The 18,823-nt window shown below is 48.5% G+C and overlaps 1 protein-coding gene across 19 annotated transcripts in view; it reads left to right on the top strand.

The window, feature by feature from the left end:
* Nucleotides 1–18,823, top strand: part of CACNA1D (calcium voltage-gated channel subunit alpha1 D) — a 302,816-nt gene that overhangs the window by 192,098 nt on the left and 91,895 nt on the right. For all 19 annotated transcript variants that reach the window (XM_078442946.2, XM_060631306.3, XM_078442943.2 and 16 more), the window contains one exon: nucleotides 5,401–5,570. In XM_078442946.2, the coding sequence (XP_078299072.1) occupies nucleotides 5,401–5,570 (170 nt within the window). The remainder of the gene's footprint in view (nucleotides 1–5,400; nucleotides 5,571–18,823) is intronic.

An 18,823-nucleotide genomic window follows, 5' to 3' on the forward strand; every position in this document is an offset into this window, starting at 1 on the left:
AACAAATGTACAACATTGTCCATTCCCGAAGCATCCTACAATGTAGCTGGTGAGCGGAAATGAAAATATAACATAAATTTGCATTTGGTTACTATGGTTACATTTTTCCAAACACTTGAAAATTTTTTCTCTTTGGAAATAATTTCAAACTACAGAAAAGTTACAAGAATAACATAGTGAACAGTCCATGTACCCTTCACTTGATGCTTATTAATATTGTATCTCATTTGCTTTTGCCTTTTTTTTGCACTTTGAAGAAAAATTTGAGCATAGTTGACATACAATGTTACGTTAGTTTCAAGTGTACAGCGTAGTGATTTGACAAGTTTATACATTATGCTGTACTCGCCCCAAGTGTAGCTACCATCTGTCACCATACATGCTAGTACGGTATCATTGACTGTATTCCCTGTGCTGTACCTTATATTTCCGCAACATATTCATTCCATAACTAGAAGCCTGTATCTCCCGCTGCCCTTCACCCGTGTTGCCCATCCCCCTTTGTCCTCTCCTCTGGCAACCATCTTGTTTTTTCATTTATCTGTCTATAAGACGTGTGGACTGATTATTTTTCTTAAAATGTAATACTTTATTCCTATTTCATCATTTTCTATCCTAGATTTAGCCAGTGAGAGATACTTCTCTGGCTCCTGTGCCCTTATCGTGTTTTTGTTTTGCTTTTAATTTAAAAAAAATTTTTTTTTAGCATGTCCTTATTTGTTTCATCCTGTACCTCCTCCACCCTAGCCCTGGAATCAGCCATTTTACCAAGACTCTTGGTTTCTTTTTTTTTTTTTTAATTTTTTTAACGTTTATTTATTTTTGAGAAATAGAGACAGAGAATGAGCAGGGGAGGAACAGAGAGAGAGGGGGAGACACAGAATCTGAAGCAGGCTCCAGGCTCTGAGCTGTCAGCACAGAGCCCGACGCAGGGCTTGAACCCACGAACCATGAGATCATGGCCTGAGCCGAAGTCAGTTGCTTAACCTACTGAGCCACCCAGGCGCCCCAACTCTTGGTTTCTTTTAATAGACATGTATTAGAGACCCAAGTCTGGGGGCCACGTGTGCTCATAACAACTGGACTGCCTTTGTTTCCATATTCTTTCAACAGAGCTGGGAAATGTATGCATTTACATGCACATACACATACTTACATTCATACATATACATCTTGTAGAAATCACAAATTCACATTAACACCTCTAATTCCAGTCCATCCCCAGAGGGTTCTTTCCAGTCTTCCTTTCTTCCATGTTTCTGTGTCCCTCCTTCCACAGTGAGGACCCTGGCTCCCAGGAACATGGACACATTTACTCAGTTGTTAAGTCCTGTAATAAATCCAAAATGATTCCAGCATTGTTTTGTCCATAGCACTACAAAACACAAAACTCCTGCGAAGAGTTTAGCATTTACTTGGGGTTCTTCCCTCACTCAATCCTGCCCAAGGCTGAGAGCATACAGTCAAGGGATCCTAAGCTACCCGAGCTAGTTTTGTCTTTCTTTTCTTTATCGTTGTGGTATTTGTTTGAAATACAACCAGATTCATTTGTCTCAATTCACTTCCACTTTAGGGTTATTTCCCCACCACCCCATCCTTTTTGATTTAATTGAAAAATTGTGATGTGTAGAACATTAATGTGGTTCCAAAAGTGAAAACTATAGAGAAAGGTATACTTAACAGTATCCCTCCTGCTTTGTCCCCTCCCTTCTATTTGTCCCCATTCTGCAGTTTCTGCTTTATCCTTTGGATACACCCTGAGGTAATATGCATGTTTCCTTATTTCCCCCTTTTTCATACATAAAGGGTAGAATACCAGGTGCCTTTTTGTTGAAGCCTTTCTTATATCTTTTTTTTTCCTTTTGATCGAATGCACCATAAATAGAATTCTGATTTGGAACAAGTAGGCTTCTGTCACATGTTGAGCTGTTAGATTTCTAGGCACTTGTAAAAAGTCCGATGGTTTTGGGGCACCAGGGTGACTTAGACAGTTAAGCGTCCAACTTTGGCTCAGGTCATGATCTCACAGTTCATTTCGTGTCTTTGAGCCCCCCGTCAGGCTCTGCACTGACCGCTCAAAGCCTGGAGCCTGCTTTGGATTCTGTCTCTGTCTCTGTCTCTCTCTTTTTCTCAAAAATAAGTAAACATTTAAGAAAAGTCAGATTGTTTCTACCAATAACTTTGTTAAATCAACTTTTGTAGTAGTGATTATTACTTAGTCCCTTAGTAATGGCTTCTAAAATGATGAATTCTCATGTAAAATGGAAAACTTTGTTTCTTCATCTACTGAGGCTGATACAAAATTCGGTGGACTTGGGTGGGAATTTTCTAGAATGGAAGGATTGTTGAGATGGGAATGGGTTATTTTCAACTGAGCAGAGAGGGGTACAGGGTTGATGAGGTACTGGCTGGCCCATTGGGGTCACTCTGAGGCTAGGATTTCATGCGTTGTTCTCTGCTTCTCTTAGTTCTGCTGGGATCATGTAGTTTAGAGCCCACTCAGAGATGTTTGCAGTTTTCCTCCCTTTGGTATTTGAGAAAGCTCCTCTGATTGCCTTTTTAATGCCCAGATTCAGCAGCTAAATATTATATCTTTGAACTTCACATTTGCCCAATGCTTTGTGATTTCCACAGTATTGTCTTAATCTCCGTGAAACAGTAGAACAAGTATTGTGTCTATACTGCAGCTGAGAAAACCCAAGCTCTGAAGAGACAAGTGATAGAGCTGGGACTAGAACCCAGGTCTTCAGACTGAGAGCCCAGTGTGGTCTAGGTCCATCACAAAGACCCCTCCTCCCACCCTTCTTCCTTCAGCCTGTCTCAGAGCCCACAGGAGGAGATTTATGCTTGCAAATCTCAGTTCTGTCCAAATCAGCAAATGTTACATGTCTGTTGAGTATTAGACCATTCAGAACTGTCTAAAAGCAGTTCAGAGGGTTTACATCAACAACTTTATTACCTGAACTTGTGTAATAGAGACTATTACTTAAAATAAATGGGCCATAAGCCTGGCAATGGTTTTTATTCTCAGAAATTTTACTCATAGTAGGATTTTATCTATGCATGTGTTCCTGTGTCTCAACAACCAAGAATGCACAACAGCAATAGAGCTTGTTAGAGAGTTATTTTTTTTGTATTTCTAATGCAAAAAAATACTTCATAAAATATGATATTAAAGCAAAATCCTCTTTTATAAAGCCCTTAAATTTTTCTGGTAACTCTTTTGCTATCTTTGTAATCTTTTTCAAGAACTCAGATAGGATATGACTCTAGGAATAAGAATACCCTGTTTGTAGGGGCGCCTGGGTGGCGCAGTCGGTTAAGCGTCCGACTTCAGCCAGGTCACGATCTTGCAGTCCGTGAGTTTGAGCCCCGCGTCAGGCTCTGGGCTGATGGCTCGGAGCCTGGAGCCTGTTTCCGATTCTGTGTCTCCCTCTCTCTCTGCCCCTCCCCCGTTCATGCTCTGTCTCTCTGTCCCAAAAATAAATAAAAAACGTTGAAAAAATTAAAAAAAAAAAAAAAAAGAATACCCTGTTTGTATTATAACCGTGTAAATTTCACACTTCAAGTTCAGAATCAAAACACAAAGATTTGTGCTTACTTTTGGCAGACTATACAAATGAGGCCCACCCGGTTGTTCTTTACAATGTATTTAAGAAAAGGGACATGTTGACATGTAAGCCTCCAGGGCCCCCACTTCATTCTCTAGGGATGGACATTATGGATTGGGTGTGACTTCTTCAAAATTCATATTGACTTGGTGAACCTCCCCAAAACTGAGTTATGCATGTCTTGTGTCTCAGGAGGCCTGGGAGGCCTAGAAGCCCCAAATCGTTCTGAGGGTCTGGTTTGCATGAACAGCAAGACGCCACCTGTGATGGCCCTTCCTACGTGAGACAGGAAGGGATTCTCCCTTGCAGGAAAGGCCCCTGGGTGGAGTGCAGAAAGCATCTGAGTCTTAATCAGCTTTGGTTCACCCTGCGAACCCTCTGAGGTCAGCTCCCCTGCATGCCCAGCATGCCCCATAGCCCTGCCCTCTCCTCATTTTTTAGAGGGGGAAGGTGGGGATGGATTAGCCGTGACAGAGCCAAGGACAGGTTCTGGGGCATTCAGGAGGTGAGTGACTGGGAAGAAATGAGGTCATCCTTTTTTACTAGGCAGAGGGTAGTGCCTTGGTAAGGACTCCAGTTTTTAACTTGAAGCATCAGTGTCGCTGAGCATTCAAGTACCTGTTAGTCCCTTTTATAGCCCAGGGTGGAGGGCGAGAGGGAAGAGAGACAAGAGGGGTTGGCTTTATGAAGGCAGGTCATTTCCCCCTTTGTCGGTTGTCTGGGTTGGGGTGAAGAGGTCCCTGACAGGGAGACGTGGGGGCTTCGGGCTGGCAGGACGGCAGACGGAAGGCGGAGGTAACCTCCATCAGAATCCAGGGCCGTGTACGCAGAAACTGTGCTGAATCTCGTCCGCTTTTTTAACAGCTTTTTAATCGTGCTTACGAAATCCATAACTCGTGTAACTTGGCTCCTGTAAGCATTCGCGGTTGGAAATGCAGATGGTTCCTTGTACATGAAAATTGGGTAATCATCCACCTGACTCCCAGGCTTGCCTGAACACATGTGGGATTCTATGTGTATGTGTGGATGTAGGACTGCAGACGCGAAAGGTGGAGTAAACAACGAGCAGTTGGGAACATTTACACGTCTGCCAAAGCCTTTCCAGGGCAGGTGTTCCCATAAATGGGCAACAAATTGTACTGCCTCTTCATCTCCTGCAGGGAAGACTTTTGGGGAAAGATCATGGCAAGAAGTGAGGGTTATGAACAACAATAGCATTTCACCAGTGCTCTGTTTCCTGCGTGGGAAGGGAGAACGGGGCCATGAGGGTGAGCCCCCTCCTGGCTCTTAGTTTGGACACAAGGGTCAGGAATGCTACCTTTGGCTGAAAATATTGAAGAAACCCTAAACTTGGTGCGTACCCTCTTTGACCACAGCTTAGCCCTCCTGGGTCCTTTCTCTTTGAAGTGTGACGCCAGCTTCCACTGGCATCTGGGGACATTCTGGGGGAGGTGGGGGACCTCTGAGTTCAAGCTAATGGCGGGGGGTGTCAGGAGACCCGCCATGACAGCACATGGTGATTTTGGCCTGGGCTCCTTGGGATTGTTCATTTTCTGAGACAGCGCATGTGTGTTGATGTGGTCTCTGCAGCTCTGACACCCACAGTCTTGCTTAGGAAGACACCGTCCTGTGTCCTGTCCACATGTGTGGCCTCTGTTGCTGTGCTTGTGTGGCTGTTACTCAGTGCTGTGTGTCCTGCCACAAGACTGTTGTGCAGCAGGACAGATGGCTCACGGTGCAGGTCCCTAGGGACGTCCTGACATGTGCTTGTTCTCTCCGCCTCCCTCAGAGAATTCTCAAAGGAAAGAGAGAAGGCTAAAGCCCGGGGAGATTTCCAGAAACTCCGGGAGAAGCAGCAGCTAGAGGAGGATCTAAAGGGCTACTTGGATTGGATCACCCAAGCAGAGGACATCGATCCTGAGAACGAGGAAGAAGGAGGAGAGGAAAGCAAACGCAACAGTATGTAGCACCTTCCTACTCCTGACCAGAGAGAGCTTGTGTGTGACTCACACCCCCACCAGGCAGAGAGACGTCTCTCCCCCTGGCCCGGCCTGTGGTCACGTACCCTGTCGGCTGCCCATCAGAGAGGACGGTGTGCTCATACCGCCTCTAAGATTCTGCCAGAGGCTCGGGTTTTAGAGTTGTACCTGGTCATGCGATTTTAAGGCAGAGGAGGGTCAGCCACACTCACCCACGGGGAATTCGGGAAGTCCCTTCTGTGTGGGCAGCAGCCATGGGAAGACACACGTTGACCCTGCAGCACAGGACACAAAGCCACGGCTCCTTCCTTCCCTTCAGAGGGACTGTGTTACTGGACAAGAACTTGAAGAGCAGGGTCCCTCTCCAGCCTCGTGTGGCCGGAAGTGGCCCCCACCTGAGCTCTACATGGGGGCAGGGTGGGAGCGCAGATGCTTAGCCCATCAGGGGCTGGGAAGAAAGCAGCTGACCCATCTGGGCAGCGTTAGGTGGCGTGGGAGTCAGCGTAGCCGCTTGGAGCCCGCTCGCCTGGTCGTCTACCCTGGTACCAGGCACCACGGGCACTTTCTGCAGCAGGAAGGCCCGACGCCCAGCAAAGCCTGGCGTTAATTGCCATTGTCACCCAAGGTGTCTCTTTCACCACCTGCTTTCCTCATGGATGTGCCCTTATGCTTCCTGGGCCATCTGTGCCTCAGGTAAAAGCAGAGATTGATAGGGGCGCCTGGGTGGCGCAGTCGGTTAAGCGTCCGACTTCAGCCAGGTCACGATCTCGCGGTCCGTGAGTTCGAGCCCCGCGTCAGGCTCTGGGCTGATGGCTCGGAGCCTGGAGCCTGTTTCCGATTCTGTGTCTCCCTCTCTCTCTGCCCCTCCCCCGTTCATGCTCTGTCTCTCTCTGTCCCAAAAATAAATAAATAAATAAAATAAATAAATAAAAAAAAAGCAGAGATTGACATTCAGCAGTGGATTTGACTGAGACGCTTGGACTTTTTTTGAAGTCTAGAATAGTTGATGGTAAAGACCAAGAACATGTCTCAAAGGTATGCATCCCTCAAGAGGCCTGGGAACCAAGGGGGAAGGAGATGGCTGAGCGAGCCCCCTTGGGCAGGGGTCCTGAGACGGCGTGCAGTCACGCCTTCACTCAGCAAGGCGGGTGCTGGGTGTGGGGTCATCAGCAGTTTTCTTCTTCTGGGGGAGGGCAGGCCTGTGCTTGCCGAGGTGCGGCACCAGGGGACAGAGGTGTGGATTGCGAGGGGTGGTAAGCTGGGTGCAGGGTGCCGAGGGGGACGATGGCTGGCTGCAGGGCTCCAGCACGGAGCTGTGAGGCATTGGCCCTGAGCCTGGAAGGATGGACGGGTCTGAGGTCTGCCAGTGTCAGGAGAAACATCCTGAGCCACGGCAGAGGTATAAGAAGGACACTGAGGTTGTTTGTTCCTTTGGCCGGAGCACAGAGGGTATGCGGGGTAGGCAGGGGGAGGCTGGGTGAGGGAGGGCTTGTGCTGCCTCTGTGCATATGGAGGCTAAGTGGCCCACGGCTGACTGAGGTGGCCTTCGGCTGCTTCCAGCTGGGGACTCTGGGTCCCTGCTTCCATGGGGAGTGAGGCCTTCCTGCTGTCACAGTTGCAGATGATGGACTTAGTCCTGTGTGCTCCTGGGGGGCCGGTGGGGTGCAGGCCACTCCTCTCCCCTCCCTGCTGCTTCCCAGCGTCATTGGTGCTGCTCCCTCGAGGAGGAGGCTAGGGACTCAGTGGCTGAGCATCAGGAGGCTGCCGGAGGATTTCTAGAGCTGACTTTGTGTGCTGACTCTGAGATGGGAGTTCACAAGGGACTTTCGTCCCAGTTCCAAACTTGGTGCTGTCCTTTAGGTGACCGGGTATAAGAAGGGTGTCTGTGTGTCTTCAAGGCATTTGAGCCTGAACTCGTGGTTTCCTCGCAGCCTCTGCACCTCCCGTGTGGCCGGCAATGAGTCACACTTGCAGGCTGGGGGATGCCTGCCTCACGTTTCCCCTCTTCCTTTCCAGACTCCATCTTTGGTGCTGACCTGGGAAGGTCTGCCAGCCCTTCCCTCCCTGTCCTGATGTGATATGTCATGTGTCAGCTGACACAAGTATTGTGCCTTCTCCTGAGTGAGAGCCTTCCTCGGCCAGTTTAGCTGTGCCCGATGGGGGGTGGGGGGCCGCGTGAGCTTGTCATCTCTTCGTTGCCCCAGCTTCCTCACCCCTGTTAGCACTGCTAGCAGCAGCTGCGGTGGGACCACGCTTGTGGCCCGTGGCTGGAGGAGTGGGTGTTTTCACCGGACTCAAGGCGATGGCTTCTGCTAGTCCTGAGAGCTCACCCTGTCGTAGCCCAGTCCTTCCTGTGTCCTGCCAGTGTGTGTAAAGGACCTGGCCACGTGATGACAAAATCAGTTCCTCTGCCTTTGGAAACCTAGCTGAGGAGGGAAGACAGAGGGGGCGGTGCCTCAGCTTAAAACAGAACGGGCAAGCTGGCAATGTGATCAGGGGCCAGCAGTCTTCTGTGGGAGCCCCGTAAGGCACAGTGAAACAGCCCTGGGAGGAATGCAAGGGAGGCTCCTGAGAAGAGGTGGTGTTCCTGCTGAGCTCAAGGGAGGAACAGCCTGTGGCTTCAAAAAGTGGCAGAGAGGAGGGTACTTCTTAGGCTAGGGAAATCGCACAAACAAGGTACAGACGGTTATAAATGTTCCAAACCCTTAAGTGCATTGCTTAGTAGTATAATCAAGGAAAGAAATAACCCAGTTTCCTGTGGAGTGAGGCTCTGATTTCCCGAGTCACCAGATGCCCAGAGCCTTGATGATTAGGGTCTGAAATAAATACAGGGGCGCCTGGGTGACTCAGTCGGTTAAGTGTCTGACTTCGGCTCAGGTCATGATCTCATGAGTTCAAGCCCCGCATCAGGCTCTGTGCTGATAGCTCAGATCCTGGAGCCTGCTTCAGATTCTGTGTCTCTCTCCCCCTCTGCCCTCCCCTGCTTGCGCTCTCGAGCTCTCTCTCTGTCTCTCTCAAAAATAAACATACATTAAAGAAAAAAAAGACATAAATCCCAGGTTTTGGGAGCCATGTAGGGATTTAACTGACTTAAGACAAGAGCCCCAAGTCTCCTCCCAGCAAGGAAGTGGGCCTCTCTGAATACATTCCCAGCAGCCCAGAACTTTTGGAGAAGGAAAGCTTCTGAGGTTTCTCAGGGACACCCCGTAGTGGCCATCCATTTTCTTCTTGTCACAGCCAGAAACCACAGGGGAAGGGGGTTTCCATGAGACCTGCATCATCCCCCTCGTCAGCCGACGATGGTTGATTTACCACCTGCACACGCCAGGTCTGGTCTCTGTCACCTGTTGGCAGGCAGTGCAGGTGGGCATTGCCGGTGCCAGCGTGCTCCCTGGGTGTGTAAGATCCATGCCCGCATAGTGAGCACCCCAGCCCTGCTCCTGCATTTTCTTTGGGAAAGGGGTTGGGACATTCCCTAGGGATCCTTGCCTTATTCACACTGCCTTGGGACATGTATGCCACTGACTGCCCTTTTTCATCTGGGTCCTGGATGGGATCGGGACAGATTCCTTGCAGACATGGGGGGGATTAAGTGACAGTGTGACAGGAAACCCTTGCTAAGCCTCACCCTGTACAAGCAAAGGGGGTATCAGAAGCCATTAATAAGAGGTCATGAGACTTTGGAGGTAGAGGCTAGACAGCATGTAGATGCCCCTTCTCTGGAATGGGTATGACTGAGAATTTGGACTTGAGTGCTAGGCACACTACCCAGTGTCTCCAAGCCCCCATTTTCCTGTCTGCGAGAAGGGGGTAAAGATATTTGCCCATGGAATCCTCTTGCACCATTGGTAGGAATGCAAATTGGTGCAGCTGCTCTGGAAAACAGCGTGGAGGTTCCTCAAAAAATTAAAAATAGATCTACCCTATGACCCAGCAATAGCACTGCTAGGAATTTACCCAAGGGATACAGGAGTGCTGATGAATAGGGGCACTTGTACCCTAGTGTTTATAGCAGTGCTTTCAACAATAGCCAAATTATGGAAAGAGCCTAAATGTCCATCCACTGATGAATGGATAAAGAAATTGTGGTTTATATACACAATGGAATACTACTTGGCAATGAGAAAGAATGAAATCTTGCCATTTACAGCAATGTGGATAGAACTGGAAGGTATTATGCTGAATGAAATAAGTCAGTCAGAGAAAGACATATAATGTTTTCACTCATATGTGGAACTTGAGAAACCTAACAGAAGACCATGGGGGAAGGTAAGGGGGAAAAATAGTTACAAACAGAGAGGGAAGGAGGCAAACCATAAGAGATTCTTAAATACAGAGAACAAACTGGGGGTTGATGGGGGTTGGGGGAGAGAGGAAAGTGGGTGATGGGCATGGAGGAGGGCACTTGTTGGAATGAGCAATGGGTGTTGTATGTAAGACAATTGGACAATATATTACGTTTAAAAAAAGGTGTTTGCCCATGGGATTGTCATGAGGATTAGATGGTCAATAACTAGTAAGGGTCACTATTGCCATAAGTGTACTTACTACTACTGTTGTCATCAGACTACAGTAAAACTTGACCTACACAGAATTATTCTTGCAGATTCTACAGGACCTCTGAACAACCTCAGGCTAAGGACCCCTTTTAGGAACACATCCCTGTACTTTCCTGTTCAGAGACTATACGGTTCTAAAGTATTGATGGGAGGCAAACCTGTTGACTCAGTCACGTTTGAGATATGGAAGCATGGCTTTCTGGTTCAACAACCATTTGTGGTTGGTTGATGCTTGCTGTTGGAGAGCAGATGTCAAATCAAGTGCTTAGAGCTGCGTACACATTATCTTTTCTCTCTAATCTAAATGTCACTGTCTGCGTCTGTGGTACCCAACTCTGGCTGTACATGACAGTCACCTGGGGAGTGCAGACACATCCTGATGCCATCACTCCACGCCCACAAAGACTAGTTTGTCTGCGGCGGGACCCAGGCATGATTTTATCTGCTGGTCCCTGGAGGTTCCCATGGGAAGCCAGGGTTGGGGGCTCTGCAATGCTATCACACTGAATGTCACACTGTTCTAGGCTTTCACTTGAAAGAAGGCAGGAGAAGCAGTCGGTCCATAACTGGACTCCCTGGTGGCTGTGGTGACTGGTAATTCTAGCTTTGTGCATTCATGGAATATCTAAAACGTCCATTCTATAAATTTGCTATTAGGAAGCTGGTGTTACATGGTTAATTGAATAGACAAAATTCCCTTGGAAGTTAGTTCCTAAGCATTTGGGATATTTTCAAGGATAATTTATTTAACTTTTTGCTGAGCTTCAAGTTTCTTAAGAAACCCTGCCAAATCTCAAAGTGATTTTTTAGACGTATGCAGCTGCTTCTGAGTTAACAATGGCGTTTTTCTAGGGCCATTAAAATCTGGAAGCCTAAATTCTATTTTAAACTCTTCTCATTGTCCGTGATTAGTCTTTTTTTTTTAAAAGAAGAAAACAAAAAGACATTAAAAATAATGAAATCATTTTGAAGGGAGCTCATTCTAAAATTCTGGCCAGAAAAGCAGGGCATTTTCACTGTGGGAACTATTAATGATCAATAGTCTCTGTAAGTGGGAATGCATGATGCCCACAAGGAGCTCTCTTCTTCCTCAGAGGTCCTAGAGGCTGCCCCTGCCCCTCCCATCGGGACTCTGCCCCTGCCCAGCAGGTGTCTGCATGGAAGGTTGCCACAGCAGTTGCCTCCCCTGTGCCACTTGGATGTCTTTTGCTCTCTTGTTTGATTTGGGGGTTGGGCAGGAAACCAGGAAGGGCATAGCTGTTTGCAAGCACACAGCATGGAAATGTGTGGGTCCTGTTTCAAAGCCTGTGTCTTCAAAATATGACTTAGAAAACTGCTTTCATCACAATTAAACTACTTCAGGGCGCAAGTTCAAAATGGAAAATGTTCATTTAAAAGCTTTGTAAAGCAAACAGCTGCAGTTAGAAGTACGTATGATAAACCTGCTTCAGGAGGGTTGCCCTCTCCATAGAGGTTGTTGGAAGTGCCTTTGACCAGGAGAGCCGACTGGGGTGGGCCCAGCGCTGGGGTCTTCTGGGAGACCCCCCTCCACTTAGGGTACTGTGGGGGGCAGATGGCTGCCCCGGGTAGGTCTCACAGGAGCTGGCGGAGACAGACACAGGGATGGTCGCCCCAGTGTGGACATGAGGAATAGCCAAGTGTAGAGTCCAAGTCAGGGTTGTGTTTGTTTTTAATGTTTTAATTACAAAAGTAATATATGCTCATTGCCAAGAATCAAAGTGTAGAAAGTATGAGGGAACCAGGCTGGGCAGTTGGGGGCCTGTGCTTCCCTCACCTGGGCCTGTAAGAACATACAGGTTTTCACAGCCCACACTCAGGTCCCCATCAGCTCACGTGGCTCAGCTCGCCTTTTGTACTGAACCATGAGTCATAAACATCTTTCTGTGTTTTTTAAAACCACATTTTAGCTGTTTTCAATAAATTGTCATTATAAAGCTGCTACAATGAACTGTATACTCTCTAGCACCTGGACCTCTATAGCAGGTGTCAGAGGCGTGTCTTTATGCATCCTTTGTGTGATTGTCTGACAAATGTCTTCCTCTAACACGATGAGACTGTGAGCTCCTTGGGGGTAGGTACAGGGTCTGTTCCTGTTCTCCACGGTGTGGCTGGAACCTGGCGTGGTCCTTGTCACACATATGAGCTCCCAATGATTGTTTGTTTGATGAAAGAACACAGAATAATAACATCTCACATGTATCAAGTGCTTCCTAAATGTCAGACACTGTTCTCAGGCCATGGGTGTACTCATCCATTATTCCTCACAGCACCGTGGGAGGCAAGAACTTGACAGATGAGGAAGTTGAAGCACAAAGAGGTTAAGTAGCTTCCCAGGGTCGCATGCTTGTCAAGTGGCCAAGCTGGGATTTGAACTCAGGTTCTGCTCGTTTTCACATGAGCCACCGTGAATCCACACAAATGCATGCACATGGATGTTCACATTCTTGTGGGAGAGAGTACCAGAAAGGGATTTGCTGGGTCCCAGACGATGCCCATTTTAGAAATGTGTCATGCCCGGTGGTCCTCATGCACATCACCATGTTATGGGTGCCCATTTCTCCATGTCCTTACCCACTCAGGATTCCTTCTGCTTCCCCCCGCTGCCCCTGCAGCCCTCTTCCTTGAGCGTGTGGCCTCTACCCTGAAGACTAGCCTACCTGCAGTCATAGCATATCCCAGAGCCCGAAAGAGCTGGAAACCCTACATTCATTTTTCTTGTGACCTAGTGGCCACAGGGGAGTTATACTCATAATGGTTGACCACGCCTTGCCAACACTTATATTTACTGTGTTTACTGTTTACCGTTTACTAACATAAGCAAAGACTTACCAAATCCGGTAACCTGTCCTTGGTCTTCCAGCCAGGAAGTGGTGGGGCTGAGGTTAGATCTGGCCTGTCCAAGTCCAGAGCCCATTATCAAACCCCCATGTGTCCTGACCCACAGGGCGATACGGGCTGGACCTGCCCACCCAGGACCCCTAACTGCTGCCAAGTGCCCTCTCCTAGTGCCCTTCTTAGCAGGGAAGCCAAACCCTAGGAAGCTTAGTCTCTGATGGGCTAGTTGGTTGTTTATTTAGGACAGGTTCCTAGGGTCAGGCATTTGGTATCCTAGCTATGGAAAACGCACTTCCCCTCTACTGGTCAGACCCCGAACGATAGATGTCCACGTGAGGAAGACAGTTCGGGATTCACGGATGTGGCCGCCTCTCGGGTCCTCTGGGCCCCGTTTCCCTTGCTCCTGCTGCTCTCTGCTGCCCTCTACTGAATTGTAATGACATTGCCTGTGTTCCACCTGAAGGAGTCACGGTGGCCGACCTGCTAAAAGAGGATAAGAAGAAAAGGAAGTTTTGCGGCTTTCGTCAACGCAGGGCTAAAGATCACGGTAAATGGCTGAGGTTGAACTTCCCCTCAGGAGACTCCTGTCCTGAGGCTTCTGGTGCTTTCTCCTTGCACATAGGCCTGGTGTGAAGTGCATGTGCCCGTGTGGTGTGTTTATAAGATGCCTATGTTTGAACTGCTTGATTTCTTTGAACCTCGGTCATGTTGTTTTCTTCTTGCCTTTACCCCAAATGTGTGGTTTGGCCAAGACAGCATTGCAGCTTCCTTTCTGTTTGAACTATACCTTTTAAAGAAGCAGTCGAACCCCTTTGGAACATTTAATTCAGCACGAATGTTCTTAGACTGGAAGACAGACTTCTTAAACACGTTTCCCCAGTGAGGCTTTTTCATCTAAACTGTTTAGAAATTCCAATGATGTTATTTGATTGATTTTTATTTTCCAGGTTACATTTTTCAAACAGCCTGCTGGTTTTCCACCCTCTGGTTGGTTTGTCCAGGACATGCTAAAACTAGCAGTTCCAGTTTCCAGAATGAAGTTAAAAATCTATTCCTAGGATGCAAAGATTTGGGGGCACTTGCCTTTGTCATTGGAATGAGGAGAGGGCTCGTGTGGGGCACAGTTAATTTTCAAGCTATGCTTTAAAAAAGGAATGCTAGGCTGGGTGTTGTATGTAAGTGATGAACCACGGGAATCTACCCCCAAAACTGAGAGCACACCTTACATACCGTATGTAAGCCAATTTGACAATAAATTATATTTTAAAAATAATAATAAATTTTAAAAATCTTAAAAAAAAAGTGAAAAAAAAAAAGAATGCTAGGGGCGCCTGGGTGGTGCTCGACTCTTGGTTTCGGCTCAGGTCATGATCTCACGGTTTGTGGGTTCAAGCCCCACATCGGGCTCTGTGCCGATGGTGCAGAGCCTGCCTGGGATTCTCTCTCTCTCTCTGCCCCTCCCCTGCTCGTGCTGTCTTTCTCTCTCAAAATAAATTAATTAATTTTTAAAAAAGAATGCTAAACATAGACCCTTATTGTAAACCCTGGGGTCAGAGGCAGGAACGTCCGCACGTAGGGCAGTTAGGCAGACAACTCATGTCGTGTCCTACCTGCCAGGTCACCACTATAGTCTTAAAGTGTCGTGAAGCTTTGCCTGTGCATACCACATGGTCCGCCTAGTTACTGCCACTGAGATGGGCCTTGGTCAGACTCTGGAGGAAGAGTCTATTTGACTGTAAATAGTGACACAAAGCCAACTGCCAAGGCAGCAGAGGGGACACATTACATTGTGGCCGTAGCCTCTCCCATCATGGGAATGCTGAGCTTGTAGATTGTAGGACCCAGACTTGAACAAGACACGGGCGGACTGACTAAAGGCTTTTTAGCATCTACGGTCATCAGAAGACTTGAAAGTGGACAGGAGTGGAGAGTGTCAGACATAAGGTCCTTGCGCTCCGGAGAGCACACTGTGGCCCTGAGAGGAGAAAGAGCCTTGTGTGGGGGTAGGCCAGTTAGGGACAGAGCTGGGGCTGGCTCACATACGGTTAGTGTTTGCAGAGGTTTGCAAAGAAGACCCGGCCTTGATGCAGCTCCTGGAGGCCTCTGCAGAAGAGTGGGCTTCAATTAAGTGGGAAATATTGTCACCGACATAAGAAAACTGAGGACCACAGCCCTGGGCACATCACCATGAGAAGATGAGTGTTCTGTCCCCAGAAGAGAAGAGACCTCTCGTGGGGTATGCAGGTACCCAGCCTCCTGACGGGGGCTCAGGTCTTGGGATTTTTCCAGGATGTTTTGTTAGCTTTCTGAGGTATACAGGGAGAGGAATAAGCCTCGTATTTTTAGGAAACGTTGTATTTTGAGTGGGGGAGGTCTTTTATCGACCAAAACTCCCCCACGATCCTAAAAAAGACCCCTGATGATGCTGTTGGGGTGAGGGCCCTTGTGTGGATGCCGTGCTCCCCCTGTCATCAGTCATACAGAAATAATTATCGTCAGGGCATCATTCCTGCTTTAGACACAGAAACCTTGGTCTGGCCTTGACCCACATTCCCCAAGAAGAGTCTGGCTTCTTTACAGCAATCAGAGTCTGTTACCCTGTGACAGCTAAGCGTGTCCCTACTAGCAAGCACAGGCAAATTCCTTCAGGGGACGTCATGGCACTGCTCGTGCTTGTCATGAAAATAAGATAAAAAAAACCACAAGATCTTGACTTTGGATCCCCTATCCCTGAAGAAGGCAGCCATGACTGCCACCACTCCATTGTCCAACCTCATGCTTCCACCCTTTGAAAGGAAAGAGTGAGAAGCTTTAGGTTGCTTAGGCTTGGAGGCCAATGCTGAAAGGCATCCGTGAGTGTACAAGAGAACCTGTCCTGTGGAGAACAGAGGACCATGGCTCCAAGAAGCCCAGGACATCTGTGAAGGACACGTGGTGTGCCAGGCTTGTGGAGAAGGCTGGGGAGCTCTGGGCTCAGCTGGCATGGGTCCTGGGTCTCCTGTGGCTGGCTGAGGCCTCTCAGGGGCTGCTCCCTGCCCCAGGGGCTCTGCCTGGAGGTGGCTTGTGATTACTTCTCCCGGTCAGGCTGCCGGACTCCTGGTGGCCCTTCTGAGAAGTGGTGGGCAGGTGCTTCACAATACTGCTCATTCCCTGCTGTCCTCACCAAGCTGAGGGAGTGCAAAGGAAACTCCCTCAGTGCGGGCGGTAAAACCAGACAGCCTGTGGGTGTTTTGTCTCTTCAGCAGTTCAAGCAGGTCAGAGGTAAATGGGTCTTAGAGATGATATCACTCAACAACTCATTTTATAGATTAGCTAAGCCCAGGGAGGAAAAGGGAAGGGACTTGTCCCCACGTTACCAGTGACAAAGACCCAGCTTTTCTGACATTTTTGTGTGTGCATCTTTTGACCTAAGTAGGCTCCATCACTGAAGGAAGTATGTTGGAGATTTTGCTATACCTGCTAATGGGGAACATAGCTGTGGGGCTGCCTGCTTGAACCCACACACAGCCTCATTCACCGTGTGTGTGTGTGTGTGTGTGTGTGTGTGTGTTGGATTCTCTCTGAATTCACAAGTCAGGCAGATTTGGTTGAGAACTATGTTCTTGGCAGTGAGTGTAAACAGAGGAGCATTTACATGTTGGTGGAAATGCTAGCTAGTTGTGCTGGGCTGAACAGCGGTGTCCTTCCCTGGCTTATTTTGTGCGGCATTGCCCATAGTGGCATCTAGATCTTAGAAGCAGGGCAGGTTCACAGAGACTACTCCTAGCAGGGCCCCACCTGGGAAGGTCAGGTCGGCTTTCGTCCGCAGAGCTGGGCCCACTGGGCTGCTGTCTGGCATCGCCTCCTCACCAGCAGCGGTCCTCAGGGCCTTTTCTCAGTCCACCCACATGCAAGCCTCAGCGCCTGCCCTGGAGGTCTCCTCCTGATCCTGGAGCCCGGAATAGCTTACAGAGCATTGGCCCTGAGCTCCCCTAGATCTCCAGCGGGCAGACTGCAGCACAAGTCAGCGTCCTGTTCTAGACGGGCTCACCCGGATGCCTGGTTTCACCCGGATTCTGGAAATAGCTTAAAAAAAATTTTTAATGTTTGTTTATTTTTTGGGAGTGGGGGAGGGGCAGAGAGAGAGGGAGACACAGAATCTGAAGCAGGCTCCAGGCTCCGAGCTGTCAGCACGGAGCCCGACACAGGGCCCGAACTCACGAACCGCGAGATCATGACCTGAGCCGAAGTCGGATGCTTAATCGATGGAACCACCCAGGCGCCCCTGGAAATAGTTTTAAAACTTATATTTAAAAAAGTGAAAACTTGCTCAGCAGAGCTCTCAAATTCCCTGGAATGTGTGAGGGGAAAGGATTTACAACTTCTCTGCATGCAGATGGCCCCCTTGGCCTACTTCTTCCGGCAGATCACATGGTGGGATCTGAGGGGTGTCTCCGCCTGCATCCCTAACGAGGCCAAGCCACTTGTCAGCAATGACTTAAATCTGTACTGAAGGGGACAGTGTGGTCACCCTGAACGGGGCGGCCATTTAGGGTAAAGGCATGTCTTCCAGTGGTTTTCCCATGGATTTGCTTACGTGGATTTTCATTAAGTCCCAGTAGTCACCATAGTCGCTTGATCCTTGTTCTCTCTCTCCTTGCTGGGGTGGTCTCCTGGAGGTGGCCTGGCTGTAGGCCAGGTTTCTAGGGGTTAACTGAGGTCATCGGGAGAACAAACCAAGGCTACTGGATAATAGGCTTACTTGGCTTTTGGAACTTTTAGTGTGTGGCATTTTAAGGATAAACCAATATATACCAACATATACCAGTATGTTTAAGTATATGAAATGTAATTTTAAGGATACACCAGCATACATATCAACATACATCAATAACGCACACGTGTCCCGGCATATTGAAGCCCATACCGTAAGCACAGGGGGTGTGGCCGGGTGAGAAGCAGGAGGGCTTTCTCACGCAGGCCTGTGTGTCCCAAGGCAGATTGGTCAGGTCTCTTATCTGTGAAACTACAGAGCTGCTTCATGTAAGCTCCAAGGCCCCTTCCAGTTCTAACAGCCTGTGATCCTCCTGTCTTGATTTTAAAAACATAGATGAAGTCCCACTGGGGCTGAGTGAAGTAAAACTCGGACCAATTTTTTAACATTAAAAACAATGAGTGCCTCGTACAAGTGGAGGGTGAAATGCTTTTGCCCACTGGGCCTGCGGTCTCTGTACTTTGGGGAAAGGAAATGCTACCCTGTGATAGGGAGGGAGGGGCTGGGGCACGTAGAAAGGCTGCCGGGCCCCATCAGAGCCTGGTTCCTCTGCTCAGATGCAGGGACTGGATCACAGTCCATTTCTGGGATCAAACGAGTCACTGATTATAGCATAGTCACCGTCCTCTTCCTTTGCCTCCCCTTTGCCGCCTCCTCAGCCCTGGTTGATGTCATTCTGGCTTAAGTTATTTATTATGGGTCTGTGGCTCTCTAGATGTCAAACAATAATGATAGAAAAGTTGCTATGTCTACATCAGGCTAAGCTAGGCAGAAAAGCTGCAAACCAAGAGTGATAGCCAAAACTGACTGAGGAGCCTGGAAGATTGTTCAGACTGGATGTCTCTGTGCCATACTGGAAGTGGTCAGGGCAAAGGGACCCTGGATTTGGGCCATGAGGGGAGTGTTGCTTTGTTTCCAGGGGACTCCGGGAGAGCCTTCTTGAGACGATAGTTACCATGTATGAGCCTCACCGATTGCCCAACACTCTGGACCCACATAGGATGACCCAGGACTGTGAGAAAAACACACAGTGTGTTTTATCTCACTTAATTCTGCCAACAGCCT

This window comes from Panthera onca, chromosome A2, assembly GCF_046562875.1.
Source record: "Panthera onca isolate mPanOnc1 chromosome A2, mPanOnc1 haplotype 2, whole genome shotgun sequence".
Taxonomy (NCBI): domain Eukaryota; kingdom Metazoa; phylum Chordata; class Mammalia; order Carnivora; family Felidae; genus Panthera; species Panthera onca.